Source organism: Thalassophryne amazonica, chromosome 11, assembly GCF_902500255.1.
Source record: "Thalassophryne amazonica chromosome 11, fThaAma1.1, whole genome shotgun sequence".
NCBI classification, from domain to species: domain Eukaryota; kingdom Metazoa; phylum Chordata; class Actinopteri; order Batrachoidiformes; family Batrachoididae; genus Thalassophryne; species Thalassophryne amazonica.
Window position 1 is genome coordinate 67,547,635 of NC_047113.1, and position 21,582 is coordinate 67,569,216.

The 21,582-nt window shown below is 39.6% G+C and overlaps 1 protein-coding gene across 5 annotated transcripts in view; it reads right to left on the reverse strand.

Moving 5' to 3' along the window:
- The window catches only part of ldb2a (LIM domain binding 2a), a 270,416-nt gene extending 255,525 nt beyond the window's left edge, over positions 1 to 14,891 (reverse strand). For 3 of the 5 annotated variants that reach the window (XM_034182058.1, XM_034182055.1, XM_034182056.1), the window contains exon 1: positions 14,580 to 14,889. In XM_034182058.1, the coding sequence (XP_034037949.1) occupies positions 14,580 to 14,711 (132 nt within the window). In that variant the 5' untranslated portion in view covers positions 14,712 to 14,889. Of the gene's footprint in view, positions 1 to 14,579 lie in introns of all 5 variants that reach the window. The other 2 variants (XM_034182057.1, XM_034182054.1) reach the window with 1 other exon arrangement.
- Between the last annotated feature and the right edge of the window lie 6,691 nt (positions 14,892 to 21,582).

A 21,582-nucleotide genomic window follows, 5' to 3' on the forward strand; every position in this document is an offset into this window, starting at 1 on the left:
CCTAGTGGTGAAATTGTGTGTAAATGGTGATAGATGGGTTAAAAGCAGATGGCAAATTTCACATAAAAAATGACTAAAAGTGCAATTTATCTTAGTTGAATGTGAACTATAAGTCAACCCAAGTACTTACTGGGGAAAAAATTAACCATCATGCACTACAATCTAGATGGACAGATCTTTGAACTTTGCGTGTTTCTGAAGACATTATGCCACATCTCAGAAAATGCTGCTCATACAGATATATATTTGGTGTCAATTTATTTGTAAAATCCAAATTTCTTCAGGGACTAACGGAACACTTTGTCAGAAACATAATCATTATCATGGCAACAGTCAAAACAACTATATTCCTGCTAATACTTGGATCTCAAATAAATAGACCCCATTTAGTTGATTCAAATAAACAGTGTGGCCGAAAATGACCACAAAGGTGCAGTCTTTGACCTTACTGACCTTTGACCCCAATGATCTCACACAATCCCTGTATCTCACAAACCGTTGAGGCTAGAGAGGAGATTTTGGGTTCCATCTGAAGATTTTTCTTGAAAATGACCGCAAATACTTACTCTGACCTTGGGCCCAAATGAAATAGCCTCTCACCTGTACTTCAAAATGGGTTTTGCATAAACATATGTTTATTTACAAGTGTTTTAGAGATAAAGGGAACAGAATGTAAAGAAACACTTTTTTGGCGTATGATAACATCATGCAGAGTGGAAATGTTTCAGTAATCTGAGAATAATTTGACACCAAAATTAAAACACACTCATTTCCAAAATTCTGCTTGAGGGAAGCTTGCAACATAGTTAATCAGCTGCCATAAGAAAAATTATGCTGTTTTTGATATGCAATTAATCATTTCAGTCATTCAACAAAGAGGGGCAATGAGTTCCATAAAGACCAAAGTAAAATAATCTGCAGTATGTTTGTCAGCCTCCTTGGTAAAGTCTACTCCAGGGTGCAAGAAAGGAGGGTTTGGCTGATAGTCGAACCTCTGATTGAAGAGGAACAATGTGGGTTCAGTCCTGGTCGTGGAACGACGGACCAGCTCTTCACTCTCACAAGGATCCTGGAGGGTGTGTGGGAGTATGCCCATCCAGTCTACATGTGTTTTGTGGACTTGGAGAAGGTGTATGATTGGGTACTCAGGAGATCCTGTGGGAGGTGCTGTGGGAGTATGGAGTGAGGGGAGGGCCATCCAATTTTTGTACTCACAAAGTGAGATCTGTGTTCAGGTGCTCTGCAGTAAGTCAGACTCGTTTCCGGTGGATATTGGCCTTCACCAGGGCTGTGCCTTGACACCAATCCCATTTGTGATATTCATGGACAGGATATTGAGGCGTAGTTGGGAGGAGGAGGGTTTCCAGTTTGGTGGGCTCTGGGTCTCATCACTGCTTTTTGCAGATGATGTGGTCCTGTTGCCTTCATCAGCACTTACTGGATTGGTTCAAAGCTGAGTGTGAAGCGGCTGGGATGAGGATCAACACCTCTAAATCTGAGACATGGTTCTGAGCAGGAAACCGATGGGTCCCTGCTCTGGTTAGGAAATTAGGTCTTGCCCCAAGTGAAGGAGTTCAAGTACCTTGGGGTCTTATTCTCAAGTGAGGGGACAATGGAGCACGAGATTGGCTTGAGAATCGGCGCAGCAGGGACGGTATTGCATTTGATTTACCATACTGTTTAGACGAAAAGAAGCTGAGCCAGAAGGTGAAGCTCCCAATCTGCCGGTCAGTCTTCGTTCTTCCTATGGTCATGAGGGTTGGGTCATGACCGAAAGAACTAGATCGGGGATACAAGCAACAAAAAAATGGGTTTCCTCAGGAGGGTGGCTGGGGTCTCCCTTACAGATAAGGTGAGAAGCTCAGTCATCTGTGAGCAGCTCGGACTAGAGCCGCTGCTCCTATGTGTTGAAAGGAGACAGCTGAGGTGGTTCAGACATCTGGTAAGGATGCCCCCTGGGTGCCTCCCCATGGAGGTGTTCCAGGCAAATCCAGCATGGAGGATACCCCAGGGGAAACCCAGGACTAGGTTTAGAGATTATTTCTCTGCACTGGGCTGGGAACACCTCAGTTTCTCCCAGTCAGAGGTGGTTAATGTGGCCTGGGAAAGGGAAGTTTGGGGTCCCTTGCTGGAGCTGTTGCCCCCACGACCTGATCCCAGATAAGCAATTGAGATGAGTGATTGATGATGTTTGTCCATAAATGAATGAGTTGTACATAAAATCAGGAGTTTGTTTATTCTTGCACAAAACAAATTCTAAACTTACAGCAGCATCATAAAATTGTTGATTTTTGTTTGTGAGAATACAATTCCAAAGCTCCAACTTTAAGGATTCGAATCAAAGTGACTGAACAAGTCATTATAAAACCTGCTCTACTTTCTAAGATACTACACAATAAAGGGTATTGTTATTTTCTGCCATTGTCATAACGCATAGCGCAAGTGGTTAGCAAATTTGTACCCAAATGCAAGGTATCAGGATAAAGCCAACTTGTGCTCTGTTCTCCATGTACGTCTGGAGTTGTGTCAGGAAGTGCATCTGGTGTAAAACGTGCCAAAACAGCATACGGGATCTGGCAGCCTTGCAAGAAAAATGGGAAGTCAAAATAAATTGGTTTGTTTATAAATTCATTTTTAAAAAAGAAACAAATACTGTCAGTCCTACATAGACATTCTTGCTGTGCTCATCTTGGGATTCAGTAGTATCTGCTACTCCCCCTAAATGGGATGCCAGACTGATGCAGGTTACTTTCACTGCCAGGACTGGTACTGATTTATAGCTGGGTGGACTCACGCAAAGCAGATTAAGTATCTTGCCCAAAGATATAGGCAAGGTTGGGTAGGATTACTTTGAAATGTAATCCAAAAGTAATCAGATTACAAGTAATCCAAATGTATGTACATACATACATGTAATCCACATGTATTCTTTCAAAGTAATCCTACCCAACCTTGGATATAGGCAAGTACCATACCGGGAATCGAATATAGGCCTGCATACTGGTATCTTTGTTTGTATCCACAGATATACCTGCTCTATTAAGAGATTATTTTAAAGCTGTGAGAGCTTTCAAGTTTCACAAAACTGACAAAATGTAGTTTCTACCAAAATCCAAGCATTACAATATTAGTTTATTTTTGAAACGTGTTGCAAAATTACAGCTCATTCTAATGAAGCGAACATATTTACCCCGGGGGGGAATTCCATCATGAATATTTTAGTTTCCCTGTAAAGCCATCTGAAGGAGGAAGTGTGTGTGTGTGTGCATGCATGAGGTTTTGAAATTACCACAAGTTACCGTTAATCTCACGTGATGCAAGTGCACGCATGCATGTTAACATCCATAAAATGTCTTGTAAATCACTTCAGAGGTGTTATCTGGTTTCAAAAACACCATTTTTAGATTTAGAAGTGTTTATTTTTTGCTAACGTTCGCAAAATATCTGAAGAACATATTAGATTTATTTAGAAATAAGGTGATTGGGAGCATTTTCTGCCATATTGGATTGTTTTTGCTTGTGAGAGCAGCCAGCAGGCATCACTGTGCTATCTCTACTCTGATTGGCTGTCACCATGTGCTTCCCAACTTCCCTTGCACAAGACAGAAGAAGCCCTTATGTGATCTATGACACCGCTATGGCCGGTATCAGACTGTGTGGGTTGCTACCAAACGTAGCTCAAGGGCATCTGTTTGAAATTTTTCCCCTCAGGGGAACTATGTATTAATTTTTTCCAGACAATGCAAATTTTGATCATATTGGCAATGTCATATTATAAACCCCCATTTTAAGGCTAATAAATAAAATTTATAGTGTGCTGCAAAATAAATTTTTAATGACTTAAATCTTGAAAAACACCTAAGGCTGCATACCTTTAATAATTAAAAGAAGTGTCATGAGGCATAACCCCATTATTAGGAACAGTTCAAGTGTATTCATCAACAACCAAAAACTGAAAAAACACTTTTTCACATTGTATGTCAATATTGCTTTTCCAATTACTGTGTGTAATTGCAAATTAATGTAAGCGCTGAATGACATCGTTTACACACATATCAGTCAAAATCAACCACTGACACCTTAATTATTCTGAGTTGGCTGAATGATGAAGTACATCCATGAAAACACTAAATAAAACTATAGAAAACAATGCTAAAATACCCTCGGCCATACGAGCATAAAATAGGAAAATGAAGGTGACATTTTGAAATAAGTCAAGGTTAGCCATCATTGAACTTGTCCAGGGTCTGTGTCCCAAGAATGTTCCTTGTGAATTTGAAGACCCTGGCAGTAGTAGGAATGGACTTATTCTGTTGACTGTATGAGCATAAAATAGGAAATGGAATGTGACCTTTTGACCTCTTAAAATAAGTCAAGTTTAGCCATCTTTGAACTTGTCCAAAGTCTGTATCCTAAGAATGTTCCCTGTGAATTTGAAGATCCTGGCAGTAATAGGTCTGGAATTATGTTGAGCACAGACAGAGGGACTGACGCAAGGCCTTTGCAGTAATGGCCAAAATATTGGGTAAAAAGGCATAAACTGGAGAAAGCCAAGGGGACATCTACATTTCACCTGGCTGTGGCAGATGGATGGTTATTCTAGAGATGTGGGAATGGACTGTTTATCTGCTTGGGTGGTTGCTATCCAGGAGGTGCATTGCCAAAATGCTCCCAGGCTTGACTTGCTAAGCTGTGAATTCACTGATAAACAGTGAAGATGAAATGATTTTTCCTAATAAAAATAACTCATCCTGGTTTAAATATTGCTTTAAAGACAATAACAATGCACACAAAATCAGGAGTCAACTTGACAAAACAACACCAACCTCAATTTCATGCTTCTGTCCAGTTCTAAAAAAAAAAAAAAAAAAACTTATTAAAATCCCAGAAGGATTCACATCTGCAAGGAGAAAGTGTTTTCTGGAGGTGAGACTCCTCCAAGTGTCAGGTCCTTGAGTCGTGTGCCAGCGAGGGTGCCGTTTCCAGCGCGAGCCAAGGCCAATTCAAAAAGGACACTCGTGAATGAGACAACTGAGCTGTGACTTTAACGGGCTTCTTTAACATGCCAACGCTTTTCTAAAAGGCCGTATTAGGATGTGGCTTAGTTAGCTTCCCGTTAGAAACCACAGCGAATGACGAGAATGCAAACCAGCAAGTCGGCGTCTCTTTGACAGCCTGCCAGCAAACATACTGTTCAGCATGCTCGCAGCTATTCTCACGCTCAACATTTTTTGGTGATTAGTCCTACTACCTTGCTGTTTGAAGCATGAAATCATTTTGACTGGATCAACAAAATAGAGCGTGTACACAGTCAGACATAGTACATCTAACAATCCAGAATACAACACAAGCACTCGGATCATTTTCACCTACTTTCATTTTTGCTACGGTATGTTCAAAGATTTTTTATTTTAATACCACCAACAATAAAAACCTTTCTGCTGGTGTGGTTGTAATTTTTCATTTTTATTTTATTCATAATGATGTGTCTAAATTTGAATACTGGGACATTAAAACTACTTCAAAATCTCAAAATGTCTCTTTATTTTCAGATAGTGGAATTTTGACATTAAACTTGCGTGCTGGCTGAAATACAGATATGAATTGTGGATCACTTTTCACTTTCCTTTACGTAGCAAGATGAGGCTTAAAAAAAAAATTTTTTAATCATTTTTATCAAAACACTATAACTAATCTCCACAAATGCTGGAATGAATTTATTTGAAGGAAAAACTCCACATCCAGTTGACCTGCAAAGTTTAATTAAATTTTGGCACCGATCAGTATCCCAATGTGGATTTCAGAGTATTTAATTTAATTTACAGAATGTGATTACTTTTTTTACCATATTATTTTTTAATCAAAATTTTTATCGATTTCTGATTTTTTTTTTTTTCTTTTCAAACAGTCTGCACAGAACTTGGAGAAATGATAACATTTATCACAGGAATGAGTCCACGAAATCCTGGAGTTGATTAGGATCCAGATGTGGATTTATATTCATTTCATATATGATTTGTGTTTTGCTATACTAAAAACCATCAGAATTAATTACTCAATCAGCACACAATTATAATTTCTTAAGTTTATTGGGAATCAAACTCATGCAGTTTTGAAGTTGATCAGAATCCATTTGCTTAATTCCAGTCCATTTTAGAATTTATTTAATTTAAAATGGACTTTGAAAAAAAACAAAACACTTTCATCAATTTATTGACTCTTTGTCAATCAATCAGCACAAAACATGATGGTGTGATCACATTTACCACAAGAACAAACCTATGATTATGTTATACCATATTATTACCATTATGGCGTTGCTCAAGATCCAGATGTAGGCTTTGAAGGATTATGTCAAAACGACTTCACAGATTCTCACCAAATTTGCACCACAGATAGATATCAGGGCATGGAAGACTCCACTGAATTTTGAAGGGGACCTGGATCTGGTGTCGCAGACTGAACGGTCCCCCCTACAAAACTGGTCCCCCTGCCTTCACTGTGCATGCGTCATTCTGGAGCGTCAACAGCGATTCACCGATTATCGCCTCATTTCTATCAAAACTGCACTCCAGTCATCATCTGTCTCAGCGACAGATATCTGAGGCTTTTGTACAACAATCATTTCTACATCAATTCAGCATTATTTCATAATAAAAGTGCGTCTGAGTCTGACTCTCTACACCCAAAGCGATCAAAGGGAATAATGTGATTATTAACCATCAGATGACAAACTAAATCATTCTAAAGTCAGTTTTAATCAGAAACATTTTTTTGATTAAATTTGTACCACAGATAGATATTCGGCCACGGAAGACTACATTAAATTTTGGAGTGGATCGGGATCAAGATCCCGATTCTGGATCATTTCTTAAATTTTCACCATTTTGAGGATCATCTCAAATCTGCTTGATGGATCTTGGCAAAATTTAAATCACATGTGGCTGTTGTACAAAGGAAGACCCTGTTACTGTTGGATGCTGGGAGTGATCCAGATCAATATCCAGGTTCTGCAGCAGAAACATACGACATTACAATGTAAAACTAAGATCAGGAAGACACTTATTTTGTTTGCACTAGTGAATTATAGATCAAATTGCAACATCTTGATCAGTTGGACCATTTTGGATCCATATGCAATTATTGTATTGTGTTGTGGAATCCGGATCCAGGTAAACTCCGGATCACGATATGAACCACATATCTTTTATTTTGAGACCTCATCAACCGTTGGTGAACGTCAGAAATCTCAGATTGCTCTTGTTTTATTTATATGTTTTTCAGGGAGGTGATGATCTAGTGGTTAAACGTTGGGCTTGTGAACAGAGGATCCTCGGTTCAAATCCCAGCCTGAAAGGAAAATCACTAAGCGCCTTTGGGCAATGTTCTTAATCCCCTAGTTGCTCCCGGTGTGTAGTGAGTACCTTGTATGGCAGCACCCTCACAACGGTGTGAATGTGAAGCATTATTGTAAAGCGCTTTGAGCATTGCTATACAAATTAAAGCACAAAAATAATGTTTTAAAAGTGAGATATTTGTATAATGTTACACTGATGAAGTTGCTGCATTATAACAAAGCACTACAAATGTTCAATAACTATAACAGAACCTTGTGGAACACATTCCTCTGCTAAAGGCCCTGAAAGCATATAAAACCAAATAATATTCCAACTTTTTAATTATATGTACTTTTTCAAATGAGGTCCATGAGTCAGTCTTAATTCATAACAAATTACAAAGATGCTGAAAAAGTCCCTATTGTGTAAAGTTGATGAAAAAATGGAAAAAAAAAACTCATTCCTGGTTCTGCCAGTGGATCTGATTCCTGGTCTGTATTTCATGGGTTTCTTTTTTGTCCATGTCCTTCACCAAATTTCATAAAAATGGGATGATAAATATTAAGTAATTCTACCAACAATCAAGCGCAGTCTTTAAAGCATAAAGATGCAGGCTTCTGTCTGCACTCTGTTCATTTTGTCCATATTTGCTTCTTTTTTCTGAAGCTTCTGGATACAAAATAAACCAAATCATGGTGGCAGTTTAGCCAAAGTCCTAGTGAGACATGAGCCAAGGCAAAGAGACATGATGCATCCCAGAGGACGGCACCATGTCTTTGTTTCTGTGGCTGGAGAAACATTATTACAGCTTCTACCGTCGCTATGTTTTATATTTTCATAACTTTCAAGAAGGCCTGCAGTGCCCCCTAGTGGATACTATGCTTAACATTGTTTCCGACAGGATGTGTGGAAGTATGTAGGCAGCGACGGTTACACCATTTGAAATGCACAGATAGACACGTTAGTAACTGGAGCATAAAACAAGCCTCAAGTTCTGCACTAATTTATTTGAGAGTGAACAGGCAGAAAACTCTGTAAAATATTGACAAAATGGTCCATGAAGACCATTTTGAACACAACCAAGATATTGCTGTTTTTTTCCCCAGATACTAGCTCGTGAGGCCAGCCATTGTTTGAGTATATATATGTTTAATTTTAAAGCTGTCTTAGTGGAAATATACAACAACCAATACAATGAGCCTGCATGTACACATCATCATGAAAGGACCAATCAGATGGTCTCACTGTTCAGTCAGATCACAGTCAAAGTCTTTAACGAAGAACACAATTTGTCTGCACGGCCTCACTTGGTGTAAAAAACCCAAACAATCTAAAAACAAAATGCCACAAAGAGAGTGTCTCTTTCTGCTATTTAAAGATTTTTACCTCATCCAGTCAGTTTGTGCAAATTGATGGCTGCAGTTTTGCATTCATGGGGATAATTACTATATAATTTTATTTAAACCTGCCCGTATGGTGCATCTGGATGAGAACAAATTACAAAACTGGAGGCTATTAGACGCATTTTAATCAAACAATAACCACATCGCTAAAGAGGAGACACTTGCACAGCTAAAGAAAGAAAACGATGAGGAAAACAATGAACAGCAACAGAAACTAATTATATTTTTATGCAATTACAGAAATTTCTCTGAGGAAATGCAGGTGATGGTTAAACCACGGCTTCAATATAATATGAAGGGGAATTTTTTTTTTCTTTTCATATTGTGCAATTATTATTTGTGCATAAAACTCAGGAAGCAATGTAACACATGCAACTTGTGTGGAACATGCACCTTTTTGTCTATTGGAATGTCTGCGCGCATGGAGCGTGTGCACGGCAATGTGTGTGTGTGTGTGTGTGTGTGTGTTTGTGATTGCACTTGGTTTATAGATATGTGTGCTATTGGAGTTGAGGTCCACCGGGGCTTGGACCGCTCCACATGAATAATGCATCAGACCGGACGGCTGCATCTCAGCAGCTTCGGTCTGCTTCAAGTTGCAACTCCTCTTTAGGAAACTCAGCATCTGCCTGCTGCTGCAGTAACTCAGCTGGAGCAAAAAAACAAAAAAAACAAAAAACAAAAACAAACAAACAAAAAATCCACATCAATTAAATCAACCATTTAAAAAAATAGAAAAAAGTCCCAATCTCATAAGAATTAAGAAAAATGTGCCAAGATTCACCGATGTGACTAGTTGCTGCTTTTTTCTTTTTAGTTTTAAGTCAATATGATAATGAACAAGACAATCACTGTCTTCAGGATCGCACATGTTGGTAAAATTGATCCCATGTAGCATGGAATCAATTTGTTGATTATTTGATTTGTTGACTGATGGAAAAGTATTCTGGCCATATCTGATTACTTATTTATTTATCAAATTATTTATTAAAGCCCAGCTTTAAAAAATGTGATGGGTTTTAACTTTTCTCAGTTTTAGATAATTTATGAGTGCAACACGTTTGGAATTTATAGCACTTTGTTGGACAAAAAGGCTACATTTTCTTCCACTATTTTCTGAGATCTTAGAATATAAATGATGATATTGAATAACTGTAAATCAGATGAATCCGTTAATAAGATAACAGCCACAGCTGTCAGCATCAGGGGCGTACTGAGATTTTTCTAAGCGGGTGGTGGTGGTGGGGGGTGCAGTCAGCTGGATAAGCTTTAATTGCATGCACTGGGCTGCAACTAATGTCAGTTTTCATAAATAATTAATTTAGCAAGTGATTGCTAGGTGCCTAAAAAAAAAAATCACAAAAAGGTGAAAAAAATACCAATCAATGTTATGTAGAACCAAAATTATGCTTTCAAATGTCTTATTTTATTCTCAGTCCAAACATATTCAGTTTATTGACAGATTTGGAGCAAAGAAACCAGACGTTTAAATCAAAGATCTTGGATATATTTATAGTTTTTTTTTAAAGAGTCAAAACAATTAATTATTCAGTCATTCATTCATTTTCTGCATCTGCTTATTCTAATTAAGGGTCACAGGGGGGCTACAACCTATCCCAGGGATCATTGGGCAAGAGGTAGAATACACCAAGAAGAGGACATGAGTCCATCTCAGGGCACGATTAATCAATTATCTACCAAGTTGTTGATTGAATCAATTGTTGCAGCTCTAATGCACTCATGCAAAGCTTTATTTAAATTATATAACATGACAAGTTACAGAGCCACCTCAGATCTGCTGTGGTGACCCTGAGTGAAAAACAAGGGAGCAATAGAAGGGAGTTACTTATCACACGTGAAGTATTTTCATTTTTGTGTTCAGCATGCACTGCATGGTGCATGCTGAACTTAGGCATCAGTTCTTAGGCATCAGAAAAATTCACTGTAAAGATGATGCAAAAACAACTAAAATCTGAGTATCACATTATTTAATGACAAAAAGCACTCAGCCTGAAAAAAGAAATCTCTACGAGAATTCCCTGCAGATATCAGAGTTTGCATCGAGACTGGTGCTGCACTGCTGCAATTACAGCGAATGATGCTAGGGGATGCAACATCATCTTAAATGGTGACACTTAGATGATGTCACAGTAGACATTATGCTGACTGGCCCAAATCTAACGAGATCAGCCAAAGACCCAGTGCCCGAAAATTCGACACACGACCCATGTATCCAGGGATGGGAATTAATAGGTTTTAGCGATTTCAATGGCATTATTGAGTCTATAGTAGTCAGAAACCTTCATCGATTCCATGGTCTTCACAGCTTTGTGGCATTAATGCAGCTGTTTTGTTTGTTGCTAGGTGCAGCAAGTGCGCGATGCACACAACTTGCTTTTTTGCAACTTGGAACTGCCAGAAAAACAAGCAGGCATTAATAAGAGGAAGTGATAATATATGAGATGCATCAGTTCTGATAGATTGGAAAATTTAGAATCAGTTCTCGGCTGGAACCAGTTCCCACTTAGCATCCTTACCCGGATCAACATCCAGCTTTTTGTTCGTGACCCTCGTCATAAAATGAGTCACATTTTTGTGAGCATTTTTTTTATTTTACTATTTCTAATCCTACCCCTTCTCCTAGCTGTAACCATAACCATACTGTCTCTCCCTTCCGCGAACCCTAGCCATAACCTCCCCCATGCCCCCGTCACAAAATAAACGTGGCCTCAGGCCACAATGGAAACAAGCACTTCATGCTTTTTTGTGTTACCCTGTATATTTATGTATCCATGTTTATTTAATACATTTTATACTGTATTATCTTACACATGTTTACATTTTATCTGAATGCAGATCCAAGATGGACCTGCATGTTGATTTGGCACAGGTTTTACGCCATATGCCCTTTTTGATGCAACTCTGCATTTCTTGGAGAAATGTGGTCGGGGTAGGGTTTGAACTGGGGTTTCCGCACTGAAACCAAGCGTACAAACCACTTGGCCACCACCTCGAGTTGCAGTATTTCTGACATAAATAAACACATAATGACAAGCACACGATAGATTTGGATGTATTTCCCTGTGAGGATTACCAGGTTACCATTTTTTACCCACCCCAATTTCTCATGTTTTAAATCCTTTGTAATTAATAAAGAAGCTGCAACCTATTTTTATTCTGAAACACTTTGCTTCATTTCAATCCATGTTTATTTTTTTAAGCTCAGTGGGAGTCAAAACCAAATCTTAAAACCCAACAGCTAAATCCATAAGCACAAAAGGCTACATCCACTTAAATTTAAATATTTGGGATTCAAAAAGTGGACAATGCTTGCTTTTCATTGAATCCAGATCTTTGTAGCTGCATTAAAAGAAGATGTTGACATGCTGATGAACTTTTTATCTGCAGATTTGTGAACAGATGTAGAAGACAGATGCTCACTCATAATTCACAGAGGGATCACAAAAGGTTCAGTACGAGTGACACTGTATGCCTCATTCACTTAGCGCCACAACCAGTCCAAGCATTACAAAACTGACATGGAATTAATTCATCACATGCAATTATATGGGAAATAATTACGCACACAACCGCCAGCGATGAGATGTGCACACGCAAAGCGACGGATCACATTCTGTCACACCACAAACTTTTCAGTTTGAAAGTCTTTCAGCCTGTTGCGCTACTTAAAATGACCAAACGCACCATGCAAAATATCTAGAAGGTAGGCGATATGTAAATATATGCAAATTAACAAGTGCAAACAAAAAGCCTGTTTTGCATCAGTTTTTGCAGCCTGGTTAGAGTTGAATGCTCATTCAGTCTGAGGCTTATACACAATATCAACTCAGAGTGCAGCCCTTCATCAGGTTTAAAAGTTTTTGTGCAGCACATCAATGGCTTTGTGATGTCATAAGGATGGGTGGAAAGAGAAGAGGAAATACTTTTTTTTAATCAGACCAACATTTGTCTTAAAATGTAAATCAACTCCACAGACGATTGCATAAATCAGTGGAGGTAAAAATGTTAAAGCTGTTACATCTGGTGTTGTGACCCCCAGATGCCAAACTTATTGAACAGATCACAAAAGATGGTGGATTGATCAAGATTTTAAAGAGAAGTATATTGTTACATTTCTAGATTATTTATTTATTTACTTTTACTCATCTTTATACTGCAAAATTGGGAGTGTGGGTGGGGTTAAGCAGTTTTATCTATCAATTTGAATCTAGTTGTGAGATACTGTGTAATGAAAGAAAACACAAAACAATAATTTTGGATTGCTTTCTCATTTTGTCTCCTTGCATTAAAAATAATAAAATTGGGCATTTTTGTAATTTTCAATGAACTTCTTCAAAGGCTTTCAGCTGGTTTGTAGAAATTTTAGTGGCTTGATCAACCTTAAGAAGAAAACTGCATGAGAGTTTGGTGTTCATCAAGATCCACATGTGGAATCTGTTTTTTGTTTGTTTGTTTTTGTACCCCCACATTAACGTTTTTTTCAACATTTGTGCCAATCCTGGGTGACCTGGGTGCCAATCCTGGTTCTGTTTCACCTCTGTTTAAAATAGTGATATTGGGCATTTTTGAACATTCTATTAAATGCTGATTTCTACAGTTTTGAGTAGAATGATCAACATTAACAAGAGAAAGAATCAGCTACAGTTTAAAGTTCATCAAGAACCAGATGTGGATTCTGGATCCATTTTCTTTGCTCTTCCTTAACAAATTGAAATGAGGATTTTTATTTATGTATTAATTTATTGACAATCAGTTTTCCAATACATTTTCAACAGAACATGTTCGAGTTTTGTGTCATTTGGGATCCTAATGTGGACTCTGGATCTTCTTCTTTGTCTTTCTGCTGCTCCTGGATAAGTTTTATTATTATATTTCCACTTTTCGATCATGATGAGGCATTTCATTTAATATCTCACTCACTATCTCAGCTTTGACACTCTTCATGAGATTTTGCATTGGGGAAAGATGAGTCTTTACAACATCCAATAAATGTTTGTGTCAATCAAGATCCAGGTGTTGATTCTCCATCCTTTCTTCATTCCCCTACTTTTTTCAATCAGCATAGTTAAATGGCGAATTTTGTTGTGGGTGCGCAGTCTTTTGATCAATTCCTCACAAGATTTTCAAAAGAATTTGGTGGAATAATTCCTCACATCAAGAGGAAGAACCTGATATAATCTGTTGTTGATCAGGATTTGGGTGTAGAATCTGGATCATTTACTTTCTTCTGAATTGACATTTTGATCCATTTCGCATAAAATAAATAAATAAATAAACAAACAAACATAAAAAATAATATTCAATTGACTGGTCTGGCTGAAACCTGTCAGTCACTCATATCCAATGGTACTGTCAAAAAGTCAGATATTGTGCTGGTCCAGATCAGCATCCAGAGCTCTTTCAGGAAGTTGCTTTATTGTAATAAATATGCAAACTAGTTATTTTTAATTTGACTTCATAATCAAATAAATACCTGGAGATGCTGTAGAATGACTGTTCGGGTCGTGTCAGCTGACTTGGAGAGGTTTATCACGCAGGAACATGTTGGCTCACAGTTATTAACTATGACACTAAAGTCACAAAGTTATCAGCGCATGACGTATGAAGAAAAAAATAAATAAACTGACTGACGCGCGTAACTACGAACTGCATTTGTTCGCGGCTTACTACAGGTTGGATCTTTTCACTTTAAACCTCAGGAATGTTTGACACTTTGACATGTCATCACCTCCAGACTCACGGATCCTCATCCGCACCCTGCTCCTCCGAACCAAACCTCCCGATCCCCTCAACCTAAACCGGAGCGCGCTCGGCTCACCTCAGTGCGCGCCTGCAGCCGCTTGTTCATCTCATAGATCCGGTACTCGGGCTGGACCATGTAGGGCGAGTGTCTCCTGTAGAAGGGTCCGAACGGAGACGAGTAGAACGGGTCGTGGGTCGGGTTGGACATGGTGACTCCTGGCGAGGCGCACGGCGCGATTTCAACATCCAGCGGGCACGGCAGCGCACATGGGAGCGCGGCGCTCTGCGAGACGCCCTGTGAAGCTGCGCTGTCGAGGCTGAGCTGCACTCTGCGAGTTGGCCTGCCCGCTGCTCCGCTATAGCGCGAGGAGGAGCAGGAGGAGGAGGAGGAGGAGGAGGAGGTGGCTGGGATGGAGGGGGACTGAGAGGAAGGTGGGGGGTCGTTTCCTGTCTGTCAAGACCAACTCTCAGTTCTGCACTCTTGCCAAGTTCAAGTCAGACCTGTGCACGCGTTACAAGAACAAACCAGCTCATGGCTTCATGCACTGGCGGCTCCAGAGTGTTTTTTTCATTGGTGGGGATGCACACAGAGTAGGTCTGGGTACATCAAATTCATCAGTGTCAAATTTCCACTGTTAAAATCCAACCCGGTGACACCGGGACAATGGGTCAAGTAGGGGATTGCCTGTTGGGGTGAAATATGGTGGAGACCTTGTATGCCCTGTGGTCACTATATACGAAGTGGCTATGGGTACGTACATCCGTATCTTCTGCGGGACCGTTAAAGGTACGGACCGAGGTTCACTTAGTGGACGTACGTGACACCGGTGGGAAATACACACGTGGAACAAGCGGTGAAGCTCAGACAGACAGAATATTTTACATCCACTAATGCTTCAGCTGAACTGTTGCTGTTTCTTTTTTCTCCCTTGTTTCAGAAGCCGTATCTGGCAACTGTCAGCCTGTAAGCTCGCCGTCGTGCTGATAATCATTCGATACATTTGTTTAATGAAGCTGCTATAATTTAAGAAATTCATCAAATGTAAATGAAGAAATTCATCAAAATATCGACGTAAATTGCGAAGGTGTTTTCCTATTTCATCGTCCATCCACCTCAAGTTCAAAGCGTTGTTTTCTAAGCGAGGCGGAAAGAATTGTACGTGACACCAGACCTTTAGCCGCATATGGGACGGGTACTGACATATTTGCGCATTCTGATTGGTCAGTAAGACACCCTCCGTATCATTAGAATGGTCTCTGTAGATACGGGGCCGTACCTGTAGCCACTGCCCACTATATAACCATGATTGCCCAACAGCAGGGGTGGGCATCGAGGGCCGAGACACTGCAGGTTTTCCATGCAACCATTCACCTCAGCAGGTGGGTTGCTGATGAGCTTCTCTCTGAACATAAACACCTGGTTGTCAATGAAATCACCTGCTGAGACACCTGATCATTAATGAAATCACCTGCTGAGGTGACTGGTTGCACGGAAAACCTGCAGTGTCTCGGCCCTTATGGCACATGATTGCACCCCTGCCCAACAGGAACCTTAAACACATGGCTATAAGGAAGCTTTGGTGAAACAAGAAGTCCTCAACGGCAGATCAGGTGGAGGAGGTGATGGATTGTCAAGCAACGGTTGTGGAGGCCAATGAAAGCTGCAGCAGGTCCTCAGATCCCAATCGCCTGGGATTTTCCAGCCATCTGCCAAGGACCATGTGTTTGTCAGCATGCAACAACATTCCCATGTTAAACAGACCCACGCACAGGTGTCTCAAGATCGATGTAGATGTCCCATATTTCCAGGACTCAATCAAGAAAGGAGCTTTCTCGGCACTGCCACTGAGGGATTCCCAGGATGATGAATCCAACAGAACGGAAACATCCTGATTGGTGAATTCATCGTTTATTCAGCCTTAATAAAATTGCTCACAACAATCAGGTTGGCTATTTTAAGGTTCAAAGAAGGGCAAGTAAAATACCTGATTTATAACACTTGTCTTGTCGGAATAGATTGAAGGCTCTATAGGTCTTGTTGCAAGGTGACCCCCAAAAAACCTAGAACCCATAAAAATTGTAATAAATCCTACAAAGGTCAAGCTAGTTCCTGGAAATCTGCTGGACTTAATCTTCAGTCTGTGTACGATCACTCCCCAAAGTTTCCGTTATCTTGGTTGCTTTGCATAAAAGTCTTTCCAAAATATGTTCTACATGGTATGATTTGTTGGCGAAATAGGCATCCAGGCCTGTTATGTCATGGAAGAACATGCCCAGCTGGTTCCTTTCAATGCGAAGAAGCTCTACCCTGTAAGCCCAGACACTAATAGAAGAATCTAATTTCTCCCACTTGTATCTGCAAGCTTGTTCTTTCGATTATTACCCAAAGTTCATAGGAGCAGAAATCCACTGGTAAATTGAGAGTCTCGCCTCCTGGCTCAGCTTTTTCTTTTCTTCCTCAGACCAGAGCAATAACTGGGGCTGCTGGTTTCAAGAGATGGTGACAAGACCACCTGTCCACTCAGAGTCCAGTCCAAGATCTTAAAGCTTCAGTGGGAGTTAAGACCAAAATTTAAGGACGAGTCTTGGTGGATCCAAACTTCCATTTATGGATGATGGAGGCCACTGTGCTCATAGGGACCTTCAAAACAGCAGAAATGTTTCTGTATCCTTCCCCATATTTGTGCTTCGAGACAATTCTGTCTCTGAGGTCTATAGACAATTCCTTTGAGTTCATGATTGGTCTGTGCTCTGACATGCTGTGTCAACTGTGGGATCTTATATGTAGACAGGTGTGTGTCTTTCCAAATGATGTCCAATCAACTGAATTTAGCCCAGGTGGACTCCAGTTAAGCTGTAGAAACATCTCAAGGATGACCAGTGTAAACAGGAAGCACCTGAGCTCAATTTTTAGCATCATGGCAATGGCTGTGAATCCTTATGTACATGTGATTTCTTAGTTTATTTACATAAAATTGCAAAAACATCAAAAAACTTTTTTTCACATTGTTATTAAGGGGTATTGTGTGCAGAATTTTGAGGAAAAAATGAATTTCATCCATTTTGGAATAAGGCTGTAACATAACAAAATATGGAGAAAGTGAAGCACTGTGAATACTTTCCAGATGCACTGAACTCATTTAAAATCTCTCTTTATTTAAAGTCTCCTTTTCCTCATTCATTAATATGAAAATCAACAAAGAATGTTGATTTTACGTGACTACGCAAGTGATGCACAGACAATTCTGTCTGTAAAAAACAATCAAACCAGCTGTTTACTCAGCTAATGTTTTCTGAAGAAACAGACTGTAAAAATCCATCAGATGGGATTCTTGATCAGATCTGTTTCATTCCGACTGAATAATTAATATGAGACATTTCAATTCTGATTCTTAATAATTCTGATTAAAAATGTATTACAGTGTAATGAAATTATCTGGTGTAAAGTGAAAAGGACCCATTGGTAATTTCATCCAAATTTAATTGTAATTATAATAATGGTAACCATGGTAACCAACTCAGAAATAATCCAGGAAATATTTAGCTGGCACCAATCAAGCTAAACAGTAGGTATGCCAGCATAGCCTATAGTTTGGTAACTGTCATTAGCCCCGTGTACACCGCCAACCCGTTCACATCTCTAACCGTTTTTCCCCACTCGACGATACACTCGCCGAGGATCAAACTCTGGTTATTGGCGACTCTGTTTTGAGAAATGTGAAGTTAGCGACACCAGCAACCATTGTCAATTGTCTTCCGGGGGCCAGAGCAGGCGACATCGAAGGACATTTGAAACTGCTGGCTAAGGCTAAGCGTAAATTTGGTAAGATTGTAATTCACGTCGGCAGTAATGACACTCGGTTACGCCAATCGGAGGTCACTAAAATTAACATTAAATCGGTGTGTAACTTTGGCAAAAACAATGTCGGACTCTGTAGTTTTCTCTGGGCCCCTCCCCAATCAGACCGGGAGTGACATGTTTAGCCGCATGTTCTCCTTGAATTGCTGGCTGTCTGAGTGGTGTCCAAAAAATGAGGTGGGCTTCATTGATAATTGGCAAAGCTTCTGGGGAAAACCTGGTCTTGTTAGGACAGACGGCATCCATCCCACTTTAGATGGAGCAGCTCTCATTTCTAGAAATCTGGCCAATTTTCTTGGATCCTCCAAACTGTGACTGTCTAGCGTTGGGACCAGGAAGCAGAGCTGTGGTCTTATACACCTCTCTGCAGCTTCTCTCCCCCTGCCATCCCCTCATTACCCCAGCCCCGTAGAGACGGTGCCTGCTCCCAGACCACCAATACCCAGCAAAAATCTATTTAAGCATAAAATTCAAAAGAAAAATAATATAGCACCTTCAACTGCACCACAGACTAAAACAGTTAAATGTGGTCCTATTAAACATTAGGTCTCTCTCTTCTAAGTCCCTGTTGGTAAATGATATAATAATTGATCAACGTATTGATTTATTCTGCCTAACAGAAACCTGGTTACAGCAGGATGAATATGTTAGTTTAAATGAGTCAACACCCCCGAGTCACACTAACTGTCAGAATGCTCGTAGCACGGGCCGGGGCGGAGGATTAGCAGCAATCTTCCATTCCAGCTTATTAATTAATCAAAAACCCAGACAGAGCTTTAATTCATTTGAAAAGCTTGTCTCTTAGTCTTGTCCATCCAAATTGGAAGTCCCAAAAACCAGTTTTATTTGTTATTATCTATCGTCCACCTGGTCGTTACTGTGAGTTTCTCTGTGAATTTTCAGACCTTTTGTCTGACCTTAGTGCTTAGCTCAGATAAGATAATTATAGTGGGCGATTTTAACATCCACACAGATGCTGAGAATGACAGCCTCAACACTGCATTTAATCTATTATTAGACTCTATCGGCTTTGCCTCAAAAAGTAAATGAGTCCCCACCCACCACTTTAATCATATCTTAGATCTTGTTCTGACTTATGGTATGGAAATAGAAGACTTAACAGTATTCCCTGAAAACTCCCTTCTGTCTGATCATTTTTTAATAACATTTACATTTACCCTGATGGACTACCCTGCAGTGGGGAATAAGTTTCATTACACTAGAAGTCTTTCAGAAAGCGCTGTAAACTAGGTTTAAGGATATGATTCCTTCTTTATGTTCTCTAATGTCATATACCAACACAGAGCAGAGTAGCTACCTAAACTCTGTAAGGGAGATAGAGTATCTCGTCAATAGTTTTACATCCTCTTTGAAGACAACTTTGGATGCTGTAGCTCCTCTGAAAAAGAGAGCTTTAAATCAGAAGTGTCTGACTCCGTGGTATAACTCACAAACTCGTAGCTTAAAGCAGATAACCCGTAAGTTGGAGAGGAAATGGCGTCTCACTAATTTAGAAGATCTTCACTTAGCCTGGAAAAAGAGTTTGTTGCTTTATAAAAAAGCCCTCCGTAAAGCTAGGACATCTTTCTACTCATCACTAATTGAAGAAAATAAGAATAACCCCAGGTTTCTTTTCAGCACTGTAGCCAGGCTGACAAAGAGTCAGAGCTCTATTGAGCTGAGTATTCCATTAACTTTAACTAGTAATGACTTCATGACTTTCTTTGCTAACAAAATTTTGACTATTAGAGAAAAAATTACTCATAACCATCCCAAAGATGTATCGTTATATTTGGCTGCTTTCAGTGATGCCGGTATTTGGTTAGACTCTTTCTCTCCGATTGTTCTGTCTGAGTTATTTTCATTAGTTACTTCATCCAAACCATCACATGTTTATTAGACCCTATTCTGCCAGGCTGCTCAAGGAAGTCCTACCATTATTTAATGCTTCAATCTTAAATATGATCAATCTATCTTTGTTAGTTGGTTATGTACCACAGGCCTTTAAGGTGGCAGTAATTAAACCATTGCTTAAAAAGCCATCACTTGACCCAGCTATCTTGGCTAATTATAGGCCAATCTCCAACCTTCCTTTTCTCTCAAAGATTCTTGAAAGGGTAGTTGTAAAACAGCTAACTGATCACCTGCAGAGGAATGGTCTATTTGAAGAGTTTCAGTCAGGTTTTAGAATTCATCATAGTACAGAAACAGCATTAGTGAAGGTTACAAATGATCTTCTTATGGCTTCGGACAGTGGACTTATCTCTGTGCTTGTTCTGTTGGACCTCAGTGCTGCTTTTGATACTGTTGACCATAAAATTTTATTACAGAGATTAGAGCATGTCATAGGTATTAAAGGCACTGCGCTGCGGTGGTTTGAATCATATTTGTCTAATAGATTACAGTTTGTTCATGTAAATGGGGAATCTTCTTCACAGACTAAAGTTAATTATGGAGTCCACAAGGTCTGTGCTAGGACCAATTTTATTCACTTATACATGCTTCCCTTAGGCAGTATTATTAGACGGTATTGCTTAAATTTTCATTGTTACGCAGATTGATACCCAGCTTTATCTATCCATGAAGCCAGAGGATACACCACCAATTAGCTAAACTGCAGGATTGTCTTACAGACATAAAGACATGGATGACCTCTAATTTCCTGCTTTTAAACTCAGATAAAAACTGAAGTTATTGTACTTGGCCCCACAATCTTAGAAAGCATGGTGTCTAACCAGATCGTTACTCTGGATGGCATTTCCCTGATCTCTAGTAATACTGTGAGAAATCTTGGAGTCATTTTTGATCAGGATATGTCATTCAAAGCGCATATTAAACAAATATGTAGGACTGCCTTTTTGCATTTACGCAATATCTCTAAAATCAGAAAGGTCTTGTCTCAGAGTGATGCTGAAAAACTAATTCATGCATTTATTTCCTCTAGGCTGGACTATTGTAATTCATTATTATCAGGTTGTCCTAAAAGTTCCCTAAAAAGCCTTCAGTTGGTTCAGAATGCTGCAGCTAGAGTACTGACGGGGACTAGCAGGAGAGAGCATATCTCACCCGTGTTGGCCTCTCTTCATTGGCTTCCTGTTAATTCTAGAATAGAATTTAAAATTCTTCTTCTTACTTATAAGGTTTTGAATAATCAGGTCCCATCTTATCTTAGGGACCTCGTAGTACATATTACCCCCATTAGAGCGCTTCGCTCTCAGAC